The sequence below is a fragment of the Cygnus olor genome, chromosome 16, assembly GCF_009769625.2.
Source record: "Cygnus olor isolate bCygOlo1 chromosome 16, bCygOlo1.pri.v2, whole genome shotgun sequence".
In the NCBI taxonomy this organism is placed as follows: Eukaryota; Metazoa; Chordata; class Aves; order Anseriformes; family Anatidae; genus Cygnus; species Cygnus olor.
Window position 1 is genome coordinate 15,353,578 of NC_049184.1, and position 16,977 is coordinate 15,370,554.

General features: G+C 47.5%; 1 protein-coding gene across 2 annotated transcripts; it reads left to right on the forward strand.

Moving 5' to 3' along the window:
- Window positions 1–644: 644 nt before the first annotated feature.
- Window positions 645–16,770, forward strand: ASXL1 (ASXL transcriptional regulator 1). 2 transcript variants are annotated; one of them, XM_040576348.1, is made up of 12 exons: window positions 645–810; window positions 5,184–5,266; window positions 8,170–8,278; window positions 9,402–9,522; window positions 9,598–9,695; window positions 10,044–10,137; window positions 10,436–10,588; window positions 11,013–11,176; window positions 11,283–11,379; window positions 11,878–11,983; window positions 12,454–13,069; window positions 13,807–16,770. In XM_040576348.1, the coding sequence occupies exons 1-12, from the start codon at window positions 751–753 to the stop codon at window positions 16,750–16,752; spliced, it is 4,647 nt and encodes a 1,548-aa protein (XP_040432282.1). In that variant the 5' UTR covers window positions 645–750; the 3' UTR covers window positions 16,753–16,770. The 2 variants fall into 2 exon arrangements, with proteins under 2 accessions (XP_040432282.1, XP_040432281.1); XM_040576347.1 differs by having other exon boundaries at window positions 9,402–9,695.
- Window positions 16,771–16,977: the final 207 nt, after the last annotated feature.

Below are 16,977 nucleotides of genomic sequence, written 5' to 3' on the forward strand. Positions count from 1 at the left end.
GCTTATGGCATCAGAGCGCGCCCGTTTTCACCGTCAAGCTGTGAGGGGGCGGCCGGGCGCGGGGACTTCGGGCTCTACAGAAGCCTCGGGGCGAGCTGCGGGGCCGTCAGGCGCTGAGGCAAACGCACCCGAGCCGCGGCGGTGCCCCTGGGGGTGCCGGGCCCGGTGCCGGCCCCGTTCCGCGGCCTGCGGCCGGGCCGGGCCCTCAGCTCCCCTCAGCCACCAGGCGAGGCCCGCAGCCGGCCCGCCATACCGCGCAGCGCGCGCGGCGCCCGCTGGGAGCTGTAGTCCGCCGGCTGATCCCGCCCCGCCACGGCTCCCGCAGCGGGGACTACAACTCCCGGCAGCCCTCGCGGTTTGTTTTCCTTCAAACGGCTCCCAGGCCCGCCGCGCGGCCCCGCCCCTCGAGTGGCGGCGCGCGGGGCCCGCCGTGTCCCGGCGCGGCCACCGTCGCCGAGCCCCGCCCCGCTCCCCCCCCCCCCTCCCGCGCCGAGCCCTTTGACCCCGTTGTTATGCCGGGCCCGAGCCGCCGCCGCCGCCGCCTCCTCCCGTAGCGCCCGGAGCCGCCCCCGCCGCCCCGCCCGCCCCGCCCGCCCCGCCCCCGCCGCCCGCCCCGCCCCGCCCCGCCCCCGCCGCCACCCGCCCGCTGCCGCCTCCGCCGCCGCCGCCGCCCGCCCGCGCCTAACGGTCCGCGCCGCGCGGGAGGGAGGGAGGAGGAGGAGGAGGAGGAGGAGGAGGAGGAGGAGGAGGATGAAGGAGATGAAGCAGCGGAGGAAGAAGGAGCGCACGTGGGCCGAGGCCGCCCGCCTGGTGAGGGGGGGGCGCCGCGGGGCCGGGACGGGCCGGGAGAACGGGAGGGGGGCGGGGGCGGCACCCCCGGAGCGCCCCCAGCCCCGGCCCCCACCCACCCCCACCCCCCGGGCCCACCGGGACGGCCCCTCGCGGCCCGGGCCTTGGGGGGGGGGGGGGGGCTGCCCCGACACCGGGGGTGTCCCGGGCCCGGTGCCGCCTCCAGGCCGCGGCGCTCGGCGGGGGGCTCCTGGGGTGGGCCCCGGGCTCGGGGGGTTCCCGGGGTCCTCTCTGCCCGCAGCCCGAGGGGCCCGGAGCCGCCCCGCGCTGGGAGCCGGCCGCTGTTGGCCTCCTCCCGGCCGGTTGGGGCTCGGGGGAGAACCCGCAGCCCCCCGGGGAGAGGCCGGCGGGAAGCCCGGGGGTGCTGCCGCCGGGAGGTCCGGTCCCGGTCCCGAGGCTGGGTCTGGGCTGTCCGTGCCAGTGGCCGTACTGAGCCTTGGGGCTGGCATCGGTGGGACCGGGAGCTGTTTCCTCCCTGGGGTCAGGAGGTGCAGCCGTGTGTGCCCCCACCTCTGCGCTCTGGGGACGTTTGTGGAGCCCTCAAACTTCCCAAGGGGTGCCCGCACGGGCGGGGTGGCTCCCTGCCGGCGTCTGCCCACCACAACTTCCCCCTGTGAAGTGTTTAAGCCGTGTCCGTCCTGAACCCAATTTGTGAACAAGGGAACATGACAAAACCAGCTTGGGCACCTCACAGGTAGCGAAGGCGATCGAACGAGTGGGCTCCTCTTGTCCTGTTGGTGCGTGGTGAGGGGCTGATGGCCACCACAGCCTGGAAGCACCTCGTGCTCTGGCCCCTGGGCAGCAGCCGCTCTCCTCGGGGCACCCTGAGGTGGATCTCTGCAGATCCCAGGTGCCGACGCGTGGATCGAGCGGTGATCCCGCCACTGCTGTACGGGCGTGAGCGGATCGCTGCCGTTACCTCCGTCAGCGGTACTCAGCCGCTGGTCTGTGAGGATATGGGCGTGCTCGCTATGGAGGAACGGATTTATAGGGCTTGAGGGTGTTCTCCTTGCTTGTTTTTGTTTGTTTGTTGGGCTGTGTCGTTATTATGTCTTAACCCGGTGAGGTTATGTCTTGGAGTGCGCAGACATCAGAAGGGGACAGCATGGGCGAGGCCAGATGAGGCTCACCTCTCGCACCGAGCGTGTCCTACGGTGCGGTCTTGGTGCGCGAGGCTGGTTTGGATATCTGAGCGTGTTCTCGCTGCTTGCCAGGGAGAAACCTAATCAGACAGGCATCTGTCTTCCAGCAACTTGCATAATCTTTTGTGTGGAAATGATAATGTTTTTGACCCACGTGACGTCGCTTGAAAAACTGGAAAAGGGTGCAAGCAAGCGTCTGTGGAACTTGGGTGCGTGAATCCGGCGGTGTGGTGCCGCACCCTGCGCTCCTGGGAGGCCCTGGCTCTGCGGGGCGCTTGGCTGCGGGCAGTGACCTCGTGGCTGGAGCAGCGCTGGGTGATCTGGTACAAAATCCCCTCTCGTTCAAATGTCCTGAGCTCTGAGGGATGAAAAATCCATATTTATGGGCTGCCCAGAACACCACGTGTGGCTGGGTTTCTAAGAAGCCGTTCCCTGACGTACCTCCCCACCCTCGTCGAGCGATGGGGAAGGAATCTCTTCACAAACACAGCTCTTCTCACCTACTGCTCTTTTGGCTAGAGCCTCGGGCGCAGTCACAGTAGGTGCATGAGATGCCTAAGCCTCAGCAGCATCTTAGAGCCATTGAAGACCCAGAAATAGAACTATCTCCTACTAGATTATCTACTTAGAGAGACCTGCAGTTGCGTAGCTGCACTTCCAGCTTGCAGGACTGATTGTAAATCCACTAAAAATAGATCTTTATTTAACACTAGGCTTACACATGCTCCCTGTCAAAATGCTTTTAATTTTCCTTTCTGACGCACGCTATTGGATTCTGCATTCCTCTCAATGTTTCCGAGAATCACAGGCAAAAGTGCTTTTTAGTTTTGCTGCTCCTACGGAGCTAATATCATGCACATTCCATAAAATAAGCCTTTAAAGATTCATTCGAACACCCAGAGCCATGGAACTGTTGGACAAGTGCTGTCAGTGCCAAACACCTCCGCCACTGGTGATTTCACGGGGGGAGCGATGTAAGCCTCCATCGTGACGGGCGTAGGAACCCTTGACTGTCAGTACTACAAATTGTGGAGGGGAAAATCCTCGTGGGTTGGTTACGGTGTCACTTGTACTGAAGGATTAACATGGCACGGGCAGGTTCGGGTTGGGGTATGGTTGCTGGAGGCTGGGCTCTGCTGGCTAGCGATGCAGGATCTTCTCCCAGTGCTTCCGTTAAGTAGTCTGTACACTTAATATAGCTGTTGATTGGAAATTGTTCCCCTGAGCGCAGATTCTTTTATCTTTATGTAAATGTTCATTCATGCTCAGTTTTAGGCTGCACTGTGTCTGACACTTGAGAGAGGTTTTGTAGGCTGTGAAGAATTTCCTTGTTTTTTCAGAACAGGCATCTTCCCTTTTGTGGATCTTGCATCTGCCCCTGGAGCGATGTGCTTCCCCTTGTCAGCCTGTCCCTTCGGAGTGATGGGCAGTGACAGATTACGGGGGAGGCACAGAAGAATGGTAACCTACAGAGGTTTTCTGATTAGCGAAGGAAAAAGTGTGATGGAGCTGTATTGACAGGGAATTTAAATTGTTTACTCTTTGAATATAGCTTATCACTTTCCTTGTCTTTTCTTTCAACTCCTTTTGTTTTCACGGTGTGTTATCTCAGGGTTTGTAGTTGTCCCCTACCAGGTTAGCATCACTTATTCGTGTGATCTTCAAGCATCTGAAAAATCCGTATAGGGTGGATGTCACTTAAGAAATTCCCTAATCAAAAACCGTGGCTGAGCTCTACAGTAACGTGAGGTGGTTTTTTTCCTTATTTGCAGAGGTTGGGAGATAATATGGAGATCCAGGTGGTCCCCTGCACGGCGTTTTTTGGAAGTGTCCCGTTCACACAGCCCCGCAAGGCAGGCAGCAGTCTCTGTGCCTTGACACGTTGCTGCAGTGACTCAGTTCTAGATGCTGCTGATATAACTGGGGCATTTGGGTTCCTCCGCTGCTTCTCACTCAAGTCAAACTGAAAGCCAGTATCGTGTTGTGGAGCCCTCTAAAGCCTGGTGACAAACAAAATCAGGATTGTGCATCACTGTAGCCATTACATTTGGGGAATTTAGATCGTGATTATGATCAAAAAGTTCCAGGCCCAATACCCGTTGCCACTTTTCTTGGCTGTTTCGGGCCATGTCACACGCCTGTGGTGCAGTTCTCGCCCTCGATCAGACCCAGAGGCCTGCCGTATCAGTGTCTTGCGTTCAGGGAGCAGCCCTGTCTGCTTCGATGGGAGGCAGAGGGTGCCAGGCAGTTGTAGGGTTATCCGCTTCCAAAGAAACGTGGTGGTTTACATCTACTGCAGCTTTCTTTTGGTCATTGTTTCCTGATGATGTGGGTAATCTTCTTATCACACAAATGTCCGGTCCTCTTTTTGTGTCATTGAAATTCTGATTTCTAGATTCTTTGGAGCAGTAAGTTCCACAGGCTTTAAAAATAATGAATGGCCTCTTTAATCCTTCATATGTAAGTGGCAATTCTGCGCTTCCTATGATATATGAAAGGATGAGATGTTATTTATTTTATTGCCTTTTTAATACCTGACTTCACTCGTTTGCTTTCAAAGGCAAGCAGTCAAAATCTTTTTAGTGTCTACCCATAATTTTTTCCATATCCTTTACCGTTATCGTAGTCCTTTTCTGAGTTCTGTCCTTCTCTGACAAGAATTCTGACTCTTACCCGTGGTACCCTTCTTGAGGTGGAGCGAAGCTGAGATGAATGCAGTAATCCAAGGAAGGTACGCTTCTGAATTACGTAGTTGGACAGTGATATTTTTATTGCCGGAAAAGTACTGGATTCTCTGCTTAGAGGTAGGAAGGTACGTGGTAGGGAGGACGTTTTACATCACTGAGGACCTCTACCCACTGTACAGAGTTGAAGGCTGGATGTGGTAGCAACGTGGTCTAATGCAGATTGAAGTCTGGTAAAGCTCCAACTGGCTTTTGTGTTATGGCCAAATTCTGCTGCTTTTTTTTCTCCTTCACGTTTATATTTCAGTTAATTAGGGACCAAATGAAGGTAAGCCTGTTGTAATGCTTACCGTCATCTTGAGGTAGCCTGAAATTTTTAGCATTTGTCTTTTGTAGATAAAGAAAGTTCTAAGTGGCATAGCATTGTCTCTGAACCCCCGTTTATGGAGTAGTTCTGTGAATATAGAAGCAAGTTCTGTGATGACACCCGGTGTTTCTGTCTCTTCAGGTGCTGGAAAACTACTCGGATGCTCCCATGACCCCAAAACAGATTCTGCAGGTCATAGAGGCTGAAGGACTAAAGGAAATGAGGTTAGTATTGGTGATCTCATTTAAAACAGTGCGTGTGCATGGAGGGTGAGGAGGCCTCATACAAAGCCTTGGCTTGTTTCGTGTGATTCTGCCTCATCTCTAGCCCACTTTTCTTCCCTTTTTCTCTTTCCAGTGTGGTAATTTCAGATAACATTACAGACATTTATATACTTTTTTTCTTTGACAATAACTGGAAGCTTTTCTTGGATTTTTTGATAACATACAGAGCCCCCTTCATCCACCTATTGTGTAATAAATGCCCGTTGCAGATTTGATTCCTGTATTGTGTTGCATTTGCCACTCATATGTTTCTCTCATAAGTAGCTCCTGGTACTTTCTACTATTGTGGCTCTAGTAAGTTTAAGTTCTGTCTCCTTTGATGCTTCATTTCTAGAGATTTCTAGAACAGCCATTATATAGTAGGAGACTCTGAAAAGTCTCTTTTGTTTTATATTACTGTCCTGGCTTCTGCTCAGGTTTTTGAGCACTGTAGTAGTGCTGCTTACACTGTTGTGGTTCTTGACATCGTGCAGAGGATATGTCCTTTTTGATCTGGAAAAAAAATGATGTGGAATTTAGGAAGCTACAGGAGTGGGAGATTATTTTCTTCAGTTAGGTTCCTGTGAACCTCTATTTCTGTGAGCCAGTAGAAAATAAAGATTGTCTTGCACATCAAAGAAAGTAAGTAGCCGTGACAGTCCAAGTGCCGCAGTTAGTGCTGTGTGGCGCCCTACCAAAAAAAAAAAGGAAAGGATGAGGGTTTGAGGACCAGAAGAAGCAGTCTTTTCCATCTGCAGCCTATTGACTGACTTCTGCAGAAGCCAGATGTGCAGACTTCTTCTAGTCATGGTAACCTCCTCACCTTGATTCTGCGGGCTGTTTCCCACCATTGGGTTTGCATTCTTTGAACCTGTACTCTGGCCAGCTACAGAAAGTAAACTGATTTCTTCTGGGACCCAGCAACTCAAAGTGTTAGCTTGTTTCTGCTCCGTATTTGTATGTGAAGTCAGGAAACAGCTGTGATGGTTTGAATAGTGAAAAACGTCGATGCACGTGGAGGTGTTGTGCGTGGGAGTTACCATTGTTTGGCGAGGTGCTGTGCCACCGTGTTGCTGCATCAGTACCGGAGCTGCTGGAACACCCAATTTGTGGCTTGGGATCCTTACCGAGTAGATCTTCCGTGGTTTGGATGCGGGTGGTGGTATCACAGCCCTGAGGCAGGCTTTTAATGAAAACTGTCATATATCTTTGTTTTAATCAATACCCTGCATCTTTCTTAGATCAGCCCTGTTGCTTAGGCAGGTAGATAGCTGAAGCCCTATGTGCACAGGCTGTCCTGTGCTACAGGTAACAGCAGATCCATTCTCTCAGACCTTAGTTATTGTGATGTTCTCCCGGTTTTGACAAGTGACCTGTCACAGCAGGTAGCTAAGGACCGAACTTTGCAGCATGCGTCATGCTTAACCCCACCGAGCTACGTCATTTGTTTAGAGGCTGGTGGTTTTCCTTTGGAATGTCTGTTTTCTTCCCGTTATTAATTCTATGCTTTAAGCAGAGACTGTTTTCTTCGCAGCATAATTGTTCAAAGAATACAGGCAGTGATCCTGTCTAGCTAAATATGCGGCAGACTTTCCTGGTCCTTGAATAAAAGGCCTTCCTGAAGCTCCATTTCCTGAAGGAAATGGCTTGGCGACTCAAGATGTGGTTTTCCCTTTGAATCAATTTAAGGCAGTGTTGTCCAGGTCCGGGGTAACGCCAGCCCGTCGGAAGGGTCCCGGCCCTCAGTTGTCCTACACGCCCTGTGCACGAGCTGGGACGTTGGCGTCCAGCACCAGAGCTGAATTCTGCCTCCTGGGAAAGTTTTAACTGTTTGGTTTTTCTTCTTTGGGGGAAAAAGCACGGTTTGGGTTTTTTTGTTTTATTGTTGTTTTGGGGGGTTTTGGTGTTTTTTGCCATTCTAAGAAAATGCGTTCTGTGTCTGGTTGGCTTGCTGGGTGTTCCGTTAAATACAGAAGGGAAAGCACTGTCTAACAGGCCAGAAGGCTGGAAATTTTTTTTCATAGTATCTAAAAATGATCGAGGGTAATTTCCTCTGTTGCTGAGGCTTGTGAATAAACACCCAAAAACCAAATGCATTGAGGGTGGAAACAGAAATTGTTCTAAGTGCTGTTTTCAATTTGAGAATGATTTTCTTTGAAATGTTTTGTCTCAATCCAATTTTCAGTTTCAGTTTTAATAATTTTGAAATCAATATTGCTTTAATGTCTCTTCCAGGTAACTTTCTGCATGCACATGTGTGACTTATTGGAAAACATGAGATTACATGGCACAGAAGTTCCATCAGTGTGAGCGTAGGCTGCTCTAATCACAAATGGCAAAACCAGGCTGGTACATAGGACTTGACAAATTAGTTCATCAGACCTTTTATATCTAACTCTGCCAGTGCGGTGCTGTCTATTAGGAAAGACATTTCAGAAATACGTGTATAATTTTTGCTGACTTTTTGTTTTTCTACTGCTGAGTAAATCTCTTTTTTAGTAAAATCAATCCAATTCTGAAAATTTGAAGCAAAAAAGGAAGGCAAACGAATAATACAAGTTAGAAATGGCTAAAGAATGACCAGGAGTAACTTCAAAATTAGGATGACATTTCTTGTTTTCTGCAGATTGCTTTACTGTGATGTGTTGAGGCTAATTTACAGGTCAAACAGGAAAACAGTAATGCTATTCTGACTGAAGAGCCTATCCCATAAGGTTAATAAGTAGCATCTTTGTTCCCTTAAGTCAGATAAATGATGCTAATTTAAACAGATCTTTCAGGCCGTTTTCTTGATCAGCCCCCCTCCCCCCTTTTTTTTTTTTAAGTTATTGTCTGAGTCTCTTTCCTGCCTTCCTCTTTTTCAGTGGCACTTCTCCCCTGGCCTGCCTCAATGCCATGCTCCATTCCAATTCAAGGGGAGGTGATGGACTCTTTTACAAACTGCCTGGACGGATCAGCCTGTTCACGCTCAAGGTAAATGTTGAGTTTCTACTCTCAGTTGAAGGCCAAGGTGCAAGTTCTGCTTGTTATGCATAGCTGAGTGTTAAACTGTTACTGAGTATCATGTGAGCTGAATGTGCTGCCTGTGAGATCATCCTGTGAAAGTATGTCTGGAATTCATTATTTCACTTTAGTTTGTACCTTTCAGCTATGTTCAGACATAGGTGATAAATTCATTTTAAACCCCCTTATTATTTCTTGAATTGCACAAGCAAAATAAATTCTTATTCCAGTATTTGGAGTTCAGCTCAGGTGGCTGATTATCAAAATGGTCCTGTTACACTCCTTTTCCAACAGCCACAAGGGAACGCGGCCAACCAATAAATTACAGTGGTCTGAGAACTTGTAGCTCCGAGTAAAATCTCAATTGGAAAATATATTTTCATTTTCTCTGTTTGGTTGGTGTTTCACTGCATTCTGTGTACAGTTAGCATCACCATCTTCCTCACATCTCAAGGTCTCTCTGAAATGTTTTTTATTTTAGTCTATTGTCCCAGTAATCACAAATGTTGAAAATATTTCTGGTCTCAGGCTTTTCTTCTGCATTGTTTTGTACTGTTGGATTCCCTGATAAATATCAGCTTAATAGACACTGGTATTTTGGCTATTTAATTTGCATCCTTTTTTTCCTGCTGTCAGAAAATGTCATTAATTTGTCATACTTTACTGAAAACAGATGGAATTGAAATGGCTTTGATTATACAGGTAGTAAATGCATCTACTTGCTATCTTAGTAGTTGGCAACTCTGGTGATACCTGTTCTTCTAGTAGTAAGAATGAGATATTTCTCTTCATTAGAAACTGCTTGCTTGTTTCTTGCAGAAAAGCGTGATATATTAACCTTACATATTTTGGATATATTTGAGTTATTCATCTAGGAAGTGTCTGTGAAGCGTGCTGATAGTTTGGATGGCTTCTTTCCATTAGGAGCCTAAACATGCTTAAAAATATCTTACTGCATCAAAGGGATTAAAATAGGGAAGATAAAAAATCTAAATTAGAAGCTACATCCACTAAACCATCTGTTCCCATTGGCTTAAGTGGTAGTTGTTGGGAGGAAGGACTGTAGTCACCTGAGCTTTGTTTGCCTGTTTAGAAGGATGCTCTTCAGTGGTCTCGGAATCTGTCTGTGCCAGAAGGGGATGAACTGGAGGATACAGCAGACGCAGAAAGTTGTGAGTCCAATGAAGCAAGCACTGTGAGTGGTGATAATGATGGTAAGTGTCTGATAACGTTAATCTTAAGTTATAAGCATCTACTTCTGTGTCTGACCGAGTGCCCATCTATTTCAGTGTCTCTTGATGAAACCTCCTCTAATGCCTCCTGTTCCACTGAATCTCAGAGCAAGGCATCCTCTACTGCCAGGGAGAGCAACAGAACAGCCTCACAGGTAGGAAAATGTGGGACTAATGGAAACACAAAGCCTCTGAAGGAGAGCTTTCATTGCTGCATGCTGTTGGGATTAGCATGATGACAGGGACTAGGTGTGCGCAGGTGCCTCAGGGAGAGTTATGGGCATGTCTCCTTAGGTGAGGAGTTTCTATGACACGGAGGGATCATATACAAGGAGGTAATTTTGAATACTCTGCTCTTTGTAAATGTAATTAATGACTGACACATGAAGATTTACCTAGGAGCTGGGTGGTTCTTTGGGAAATATGGTACATGGACGATTAACCTGTCTTTCTATAACATCTTTGTTTCTTTGTTTTGTTCTTGTTTTCTTTCTGGACCACAGACAACCAAACAAAAGAAAAAGACTGGTGTAATGCTGCCACGTGTTGTTTTAACACCACTGAAAGTAAATGGGGCACACATGGAGTCTGCATCTGGTGAGCATTGCTTTTGTTTTGGTGATTTTTGCAATGACTATGTAGTTAGCTTTTAATCAGTAGTCCCTAATCGTAAGTTTGACTGAGGGCTTCTTTAACACTTGCTGAGAATGCATGTGACTGAGTTGTGCTGTTAAGTATATGTTTATCTCCATCAAAATAGCTGGTAACTGGACGACAAAACCCTGTAGTAGTGGAACTGTTGTTCTTAGCAGGTAATTTTTGTATGCTAAAACCACTCTGCGAGTTGGGCTTCTGCTACTCTTTGCATGGTTTTGTGAGATTGTTTTGCTTTTAGGCTTCACAGGAAGGCATGCCGATGGGGAGAGCAGTAGCACATCCAGCAGTAGCAGCAGCTCTTTGGCCCTGTGCAATGCCGCCTTGCGCAGTAGAACAGAAATAAACAGGGATCCGCCACAGCTACTGAGAGGTATTCGAAAGCCCACAGCTGGTAAGTGATCCTGATTAAAGTTAGGAGAAAATCATCCATAAAAGCAGGCAGTGTTGAAGTCTGTATATTTCTGAGAAAAGAACACCAGCGTTCTCTTGCTTTAGAGGGCATATGACAATCTTAAGGCTCTTCATCTGGACCTTCTTCTCTGAACCACAGTGAGCCAGTTGTTGAAAAGTTTTCCTAGTCTGAAAATCAGTAGCAAAAACTGTACCTGAATATGACAAAAACATGACCTCATATCAAAATTCCACATGCGTGCTTACTGTTAATTAGCATGGTTGAGAGAGCCATTCTTCACACTTGAATACTAGAGTCTTTACTCATTTTGCTGCAGTAGTTTATGATGTGGGGTTTTTGCCCATAATGCTGAAACGTTTTGGTACAATAATGTTTATCTTATTTGCCTGTCCTTAAACTACAGGACAAATGAAACGAAACAGGGGTGAGGATATTGACTTCGAAACACCTGGTTCCATTCTTGTCAATACAAACCTGCGAGCTCTGATAAACTCCAGAACATTTAATGCGCTCCCATCGCACTTCCAGCAGCAGCTTCTTTACCTCCTTCCGGAAGTTGACAGACAGGTATGAAGGTGCAGCACTTGGGTGTTTTCCACTCGCCATGTAGCCTCTTGCTTGCAGAACATCCGAAGGCAAATGTTTTCTCTTTGACCTGTTTTTGTCCTCTTAGGTTGGGGCTGATGGGCTGATGCGTCTCAGTGGCAGTGCTCTGAATAACGAATTTTTCACCCATGCTGCTCAGAGCTGGAGAGAACGACTAGCTGATGGTGAGTAGGTTTGCTTTCTTCTGTGGTTGGAGAATGGGTACTCATCTTGTGGGCTTTCTTTGTTTTTCTCTTACAGCTAGCAAATGGAAATTTAGTCCAGTTTGGCTGTATATCTGGCTGTATTGCCACCAATTTTTATCTTTTTTTTGTTAAAATGAATGTTTTCCTTAGGTGCCATGGGACCTTCAGAACAGAATGGTGGAGGTGTAAAGTAATGTTAGACTTATCTTCTGTTAAATGGTGACCTACATGTGGTAAAATAGAACTTGCGTTTTGTTTTTTTCAGGTTTGCTTGAGGCTGTGTGACTGTTGTCCTTAAGTAGTTGCAGGCAGCATGTAGATCCGTAGTGGGGTGGAAAGCAGCATGATAACAGAAGATCTGTCCTTCAGAGAGAGAGAGAGAGCGCTACTGTACTATACTATTAAAACAAAAAAAAGGTTACACTTGCAAAATTGATTTTGTTTGGAACTGAATTTCAGTATCTTGCTTTCATGTAGGTGAATTCACGCATGAAATGCAAGTTCGAATTCGGCAGGAGATGGAAAAGGAGAAAAGAGTGGAACAATGGAAGGAGAAGTTCTTTGAGGACTACTATGGACAAAGGTAAGAAATTTCACCTCCTCTGTCCTGTTTTATCTATGCTTATGAAGGCAGCAGAGTGTTTCTGCTTGTGGTTACCTGAGAAGATGCGGCATAAACTCCTTGTAAAAATGTAGTTGTGGAGTGAATCATTCAGACAGTTGCTTCAGGGGAATCCTTAAGTGGAATTGGCTTGGTCAGAGCAGAGTTTTATAGCCTATTTATTTTGTTTTCGAGACAAGTGAATAGTATTTGTTTTCCATCACAGATCTTTACATTTTCTTATTTTCATCATTCCCTGTGACAGTAATGTGGGATAGCAGATGTACAGGTTATCTCATTGCAGACTGACTTAATGAGGTTTTGATGAGTCTCTGCTTTGTAATGTGTATGTTACTATGTATAGTGGTGACAGTACAGCTATAAATAATAGATGAAATGCTTAAATTAGGATGGGCTTTAGCTTTTAACTAGTTTTTATGTTTGCCTTATAGGTTGGGCTTGACCCAAGAAGAATCCCAAGAGCAGAATTTGGTGCAAGAAGATGCTGAGAACAGGACAGGACTGTCTGTTAAAGGAGAAGCAAGATTGCCACGCGGTCCTTCTACACGGCAGAGAGATGGGCACTTCAAGAAACGCTCCCGGGCCGACCTGCGATGCAGAGCCAGGAGGAGCCTGTACAAATTACGTGAATCTGAGCAAAAGGAGGCTTCCAAAGAGACTGCCTCTGTGGGACCAGATTCCTCTCTTCGTAAAGAGACCAAACCTGAGATGGACCTGAAGAAAGATGATCCGACAAGCGCTTCTACTGCAGCACTGAATCCAGAGAGTTCAGAACTGCATCTCTCTCCGGAGACTTCCAAGTCACACAGTAAATCGGAAGATCCGTCATTGGCAGCTGCAAGCAGAATTCCTAGTTTGCCCCAGGAGAACTCCGCTCGGGAGTCAAAGGACCAGAAGAGGAAATGCTTTGAGGAGGCTGCCTCTGCATCCTTCCCCGAAAAGAAGCCCCGGCTTGAAGATCGTCAGTCCTTTCGTAACACAATTGAAAGTGTTCACCCAGAAAAGCCACAGCCTACTAAAGAGGAGCCAAAAGTCCCACCCATCCGGGTAGGAAAGAGAATTATAGCTGCTTGGTATCTCAGGGCTGTCATGCTTATTAGCATCAAAACATTATTGAAATGTCAAGTGTTGTCATTTTAGCAGAAGTAGTGGAAGGGTTTCATTGGCAGAGCTGGCGAAGTACCTCAGATTACCACAGGTTACTATCTTGTTTAGAAGGGCAAAGAATGGAAAATCATTCCAAGGTCTTTGCACAAGAGCGCAGGGTAACCTTGACTTTGTTAGTTTGCATTTCTGCGGATAAAGAAATCACTTTTCCTGAAACTAGCTGACTTATTGCTAAAGAGACCTTCAAATCATGTTCTTTATCCTGTGTAGTTTCCCAGTTCCTTTCCTTCGGGGGCAGAAAAGTATTCCTTCTGACTTTTGCTGTTTTAACTAGAGGCATCCATCTTGCTAGCTTCAGAGTAGTCATCCTGATGTAAAGGAGACCATTTTGATTTCTAAAGTTCTGAAAGCAAACCACCCGTTTCATATTCGTCTGCTGGCTCTGGTAAAGCAGTGTTAATACTAAGTGAGCTTTACATATCGTGTGACAGAGCACATAAGCAGAGGTTACGGGAACCATGCTACTTCTCTGCCAAAGTTTGTTTTTAAGTTGGAATTTTAACTCTTTATACTGAATTCTCATAACAAGAATTACGATGAACAGATGTTAATAAAATGCATTTCACTGTCTGTGAATAGTCAAGCGTTAGAACTAAGTGCTTTTCTCTTTCTTTCAGATTCAACTTTCACGTATTAAACCACCCTGGGTGGTTAAAGGTCAGCCAGCTTACCAAATATGCCCCAGGATCATCCCCAACACGGAGCCCTCCAGCCGGGGCAGGAGCGGGGCCAGAACACTCGCAGACATTAAAGCCCGTGCTCTGCAGGCCCGAGCCCAGCGAGAAGCTGCTACAGCTGCCATCGGAGGTGGGGGTGGCCCAGGCGGAGGGAGAAGCACTGACGAAGGAGGTGGCGGAGGAGAATGCAACAGCCACACAGAGCACAGGAGATCAAAGAGAACTCATGGAAAGCGTTCGTCAGATCTACAACGAACACAATTACTGTCGTCTCTCCGTCTAAATGGAGAAAAGGCTGACTCTGAGATGGCTGCTCAGGCAGCTAACGCGGATTCCTTTGCCTCTTCAACACAAGACTCCTTTTCTTCAAAGAGTGAGGGAAGCGGCAATCCGGAACGCACTGCAGGCACTAGCTCAGGGGAAGCTCAGCACGTGGATGGCTCACCTAGCAGGCAGTTCTGTGATGCTGTGACTGGGTCATCGTCTGACAGTGCAACTTTGGAGAGGCGGGAGGAGAGCCCTGAACAGGTCCTCTGTGATGCAAGGACTGAAACCCCAGCTTGTGTTGCATCAGAGGAGAGGCAAAGTACAAAGCTGAAATGCCTGGTTCCTCCAGTAAACGGTCTGTCTTGTTCTCAGGTTCAGGGAACTGTCATCAGTCCTACAGGAGATGGGATTCTGTCAGAACCCAAAGGTGGTAGCTCTCCCCCAGTACAGTTGGATTATCATCCTGATGTAAAGGAAAATTCCTCCAGTTGTCCTACTCTTCTGCCAGAATTGTCATCAGGTGGTAAAGAATGCCATCAGCCAGAATGCCACGAGCCAGAAGTGATATCTAGATTTAGATGTAATGGCTCTGAAACATTTGTGGAACAGTGTATGAGAAATGATAGTGATAACTCCAGAACAGTGACTACTGGAGTGGAGAAAGTAAAGCCTGCACGGTATCAGTTCACACATGTGCAGGCAGAGAGAGAGAGTGATGGCAAAACAAGTGATGAAGAACAGAATACAGAGTCTCTGGTGAAATCTTCTTTATGTGAGGACTTCATTTCTCAGAATAGGATAGATACCTCTGAAGAACTTGTGCAGCTGAGAGAGAGGTGCCCCAGAACAGAACCAGAAGATGTGTGTCAGCCACTGAGAGAGACTCAAGAGTTCAAGCTGAATGGAGATGATGAAATACAGAGTACACACAGTGAGACAACGGATACTGCTTCGGATTTTGAAGCTGACATAGCTGATGAGAGCGTAGAGATGGATGTATGTTTTAGAAGTGTCAACTGCAGGGAGGTAACCAGGAAAGACTCCTGTCAGAGCAACATTGAGAGACGTGATAGAGTTAGATCGAAGTTACCTGTGGAAACAGATAGTCTGGCCTATGTCGTGGACTTCCCTTCAGTCGCAGTGATGAGCACTGCACCTCCACCTCAGAGATGGGGGCCGCATGCACCATTGCCCCCAAAATCCGAGAGGCTGTCAGGTTCTGCTCGGCCCATATCCTCTGTTGAAACCAACAACCCTTTGGTGATGCAGCTGCTTAAGGGGAACCATCCACTGGAAGAAGTCATCCCAGGATCTCAAGCCAGTGTCAAGCTGGAAGTTATACAACCACCTGCAGACAAACAGTCGGAAAGCCTCTCCATGCAAGTGGAGAGAGGTGGCAGTTGCTATTTTGGCAAAGAATCTTCTCCAGATGTACAAGTAAAGACAAGCGCCCTAAGCAGGAGTGATGACTTCCACTCAGTGAGATCTTCTGTAGATTCCCAGGAAAAGAAGCGGGGACCAGGGACAGCGTTGCCTAGAGCAGAGGATATGGAGAATCAGTCTATTCCAGAAAAACATTCCAAAATTGACTCAGCTTTAAGCTGCCAAGACCAACTAGCAAATGTGGCAAGTGCCTCTCAGAAGCATGAAGAGATGAGCCCTCAGGAAAGAACGTTTTCTTCCTGTAGCTTTGAAGAGCAAAAGGAAGTGTCCAAGAACCATCGGGTGCCGCAGCGCAACCCACTAACAAATGTTATCACAAATAAAAGTCCCGAGAAGTTGAACCCATCTCCAGAGCCTCCGTTTTTATCTCCAAATGTAAATTCTCTTGGCCCAAAACAGACAGGGAGTACACCGGCCAATAAAAATTACGTTGGAGTTCAAGGCAAAAAGCTCTTTGGTTCTGGTTTTCCTTGCAACGCCAGTGTTAGACTACATCACTCGAGGGCTTCAGATCAAGTTTCAGACATGGGGACCTTGGCCCCCAGCAAACAGATTCCTCTGACCAAGAGCTGTGCATCTGGAGAAGGAATGCCAGGTGTAAGGGAAGAATGGACTTCAAAGCAGCACATGAACACCGTGGGAGAAATAAGAAATGAGAATGCGTTGGCATGTGACAGCCCAACCAAGAACAGTGGAGAGAAGCAGAAGGACGCAGCACAAAGCCCTGTGGAGCTAACTGAGCCCTTGCAAAGTGTTCCGCTGGTTATGGACCTGCCATTTCTTAAGTTTTCAAGGGAACCAGGGAAAAGACACAATCACCCTTTGGAGCCTTCTTCCATACCTTCTCAGTTCAATATCAAACAAGCATTTTATGGGAAGCTTTCTAAGCTGCAGCTTAATTCCACCAGCTTTAATTATTCATCTAACACTCCAGCTTTTCCCAGAAGTCTTGCTGGAAGCATGATGCAGCTAACCCACAAAGCGAACTTTGCTGCAAACCATAATACATCCCTTTCTGTGCAGATGTTTGCTGATAGCAGCAGTGTTGAAGAAATATCGTTCAAGTGTTCGTGCAGCCTTAAAGCCATGATTATGTGTAAAGGCTGTGGGGCATTTTGTCATGATGACTGTATAGGACCCTCTAAGCTTTGTGTATTGTGCCTTGTGGTGAGATAATAAATTATGGCCATGGGACAAATTGTATATTCAGTGTGTGTATTTTGATAATGACTGATCCTAAAACCTGTACACAAAATGCTATTCTGTTTATAGTAGAAATGCTGTTACACTTTGTTTTGGTGAGGAAAGTTGACTTGCCTTCCCACTGAAATCTACAGCGCAAAACCCTTTCTTGCTCACAACTACTCCACTGTCTGTGGGCTGCGCCCCACTGGAGCGATC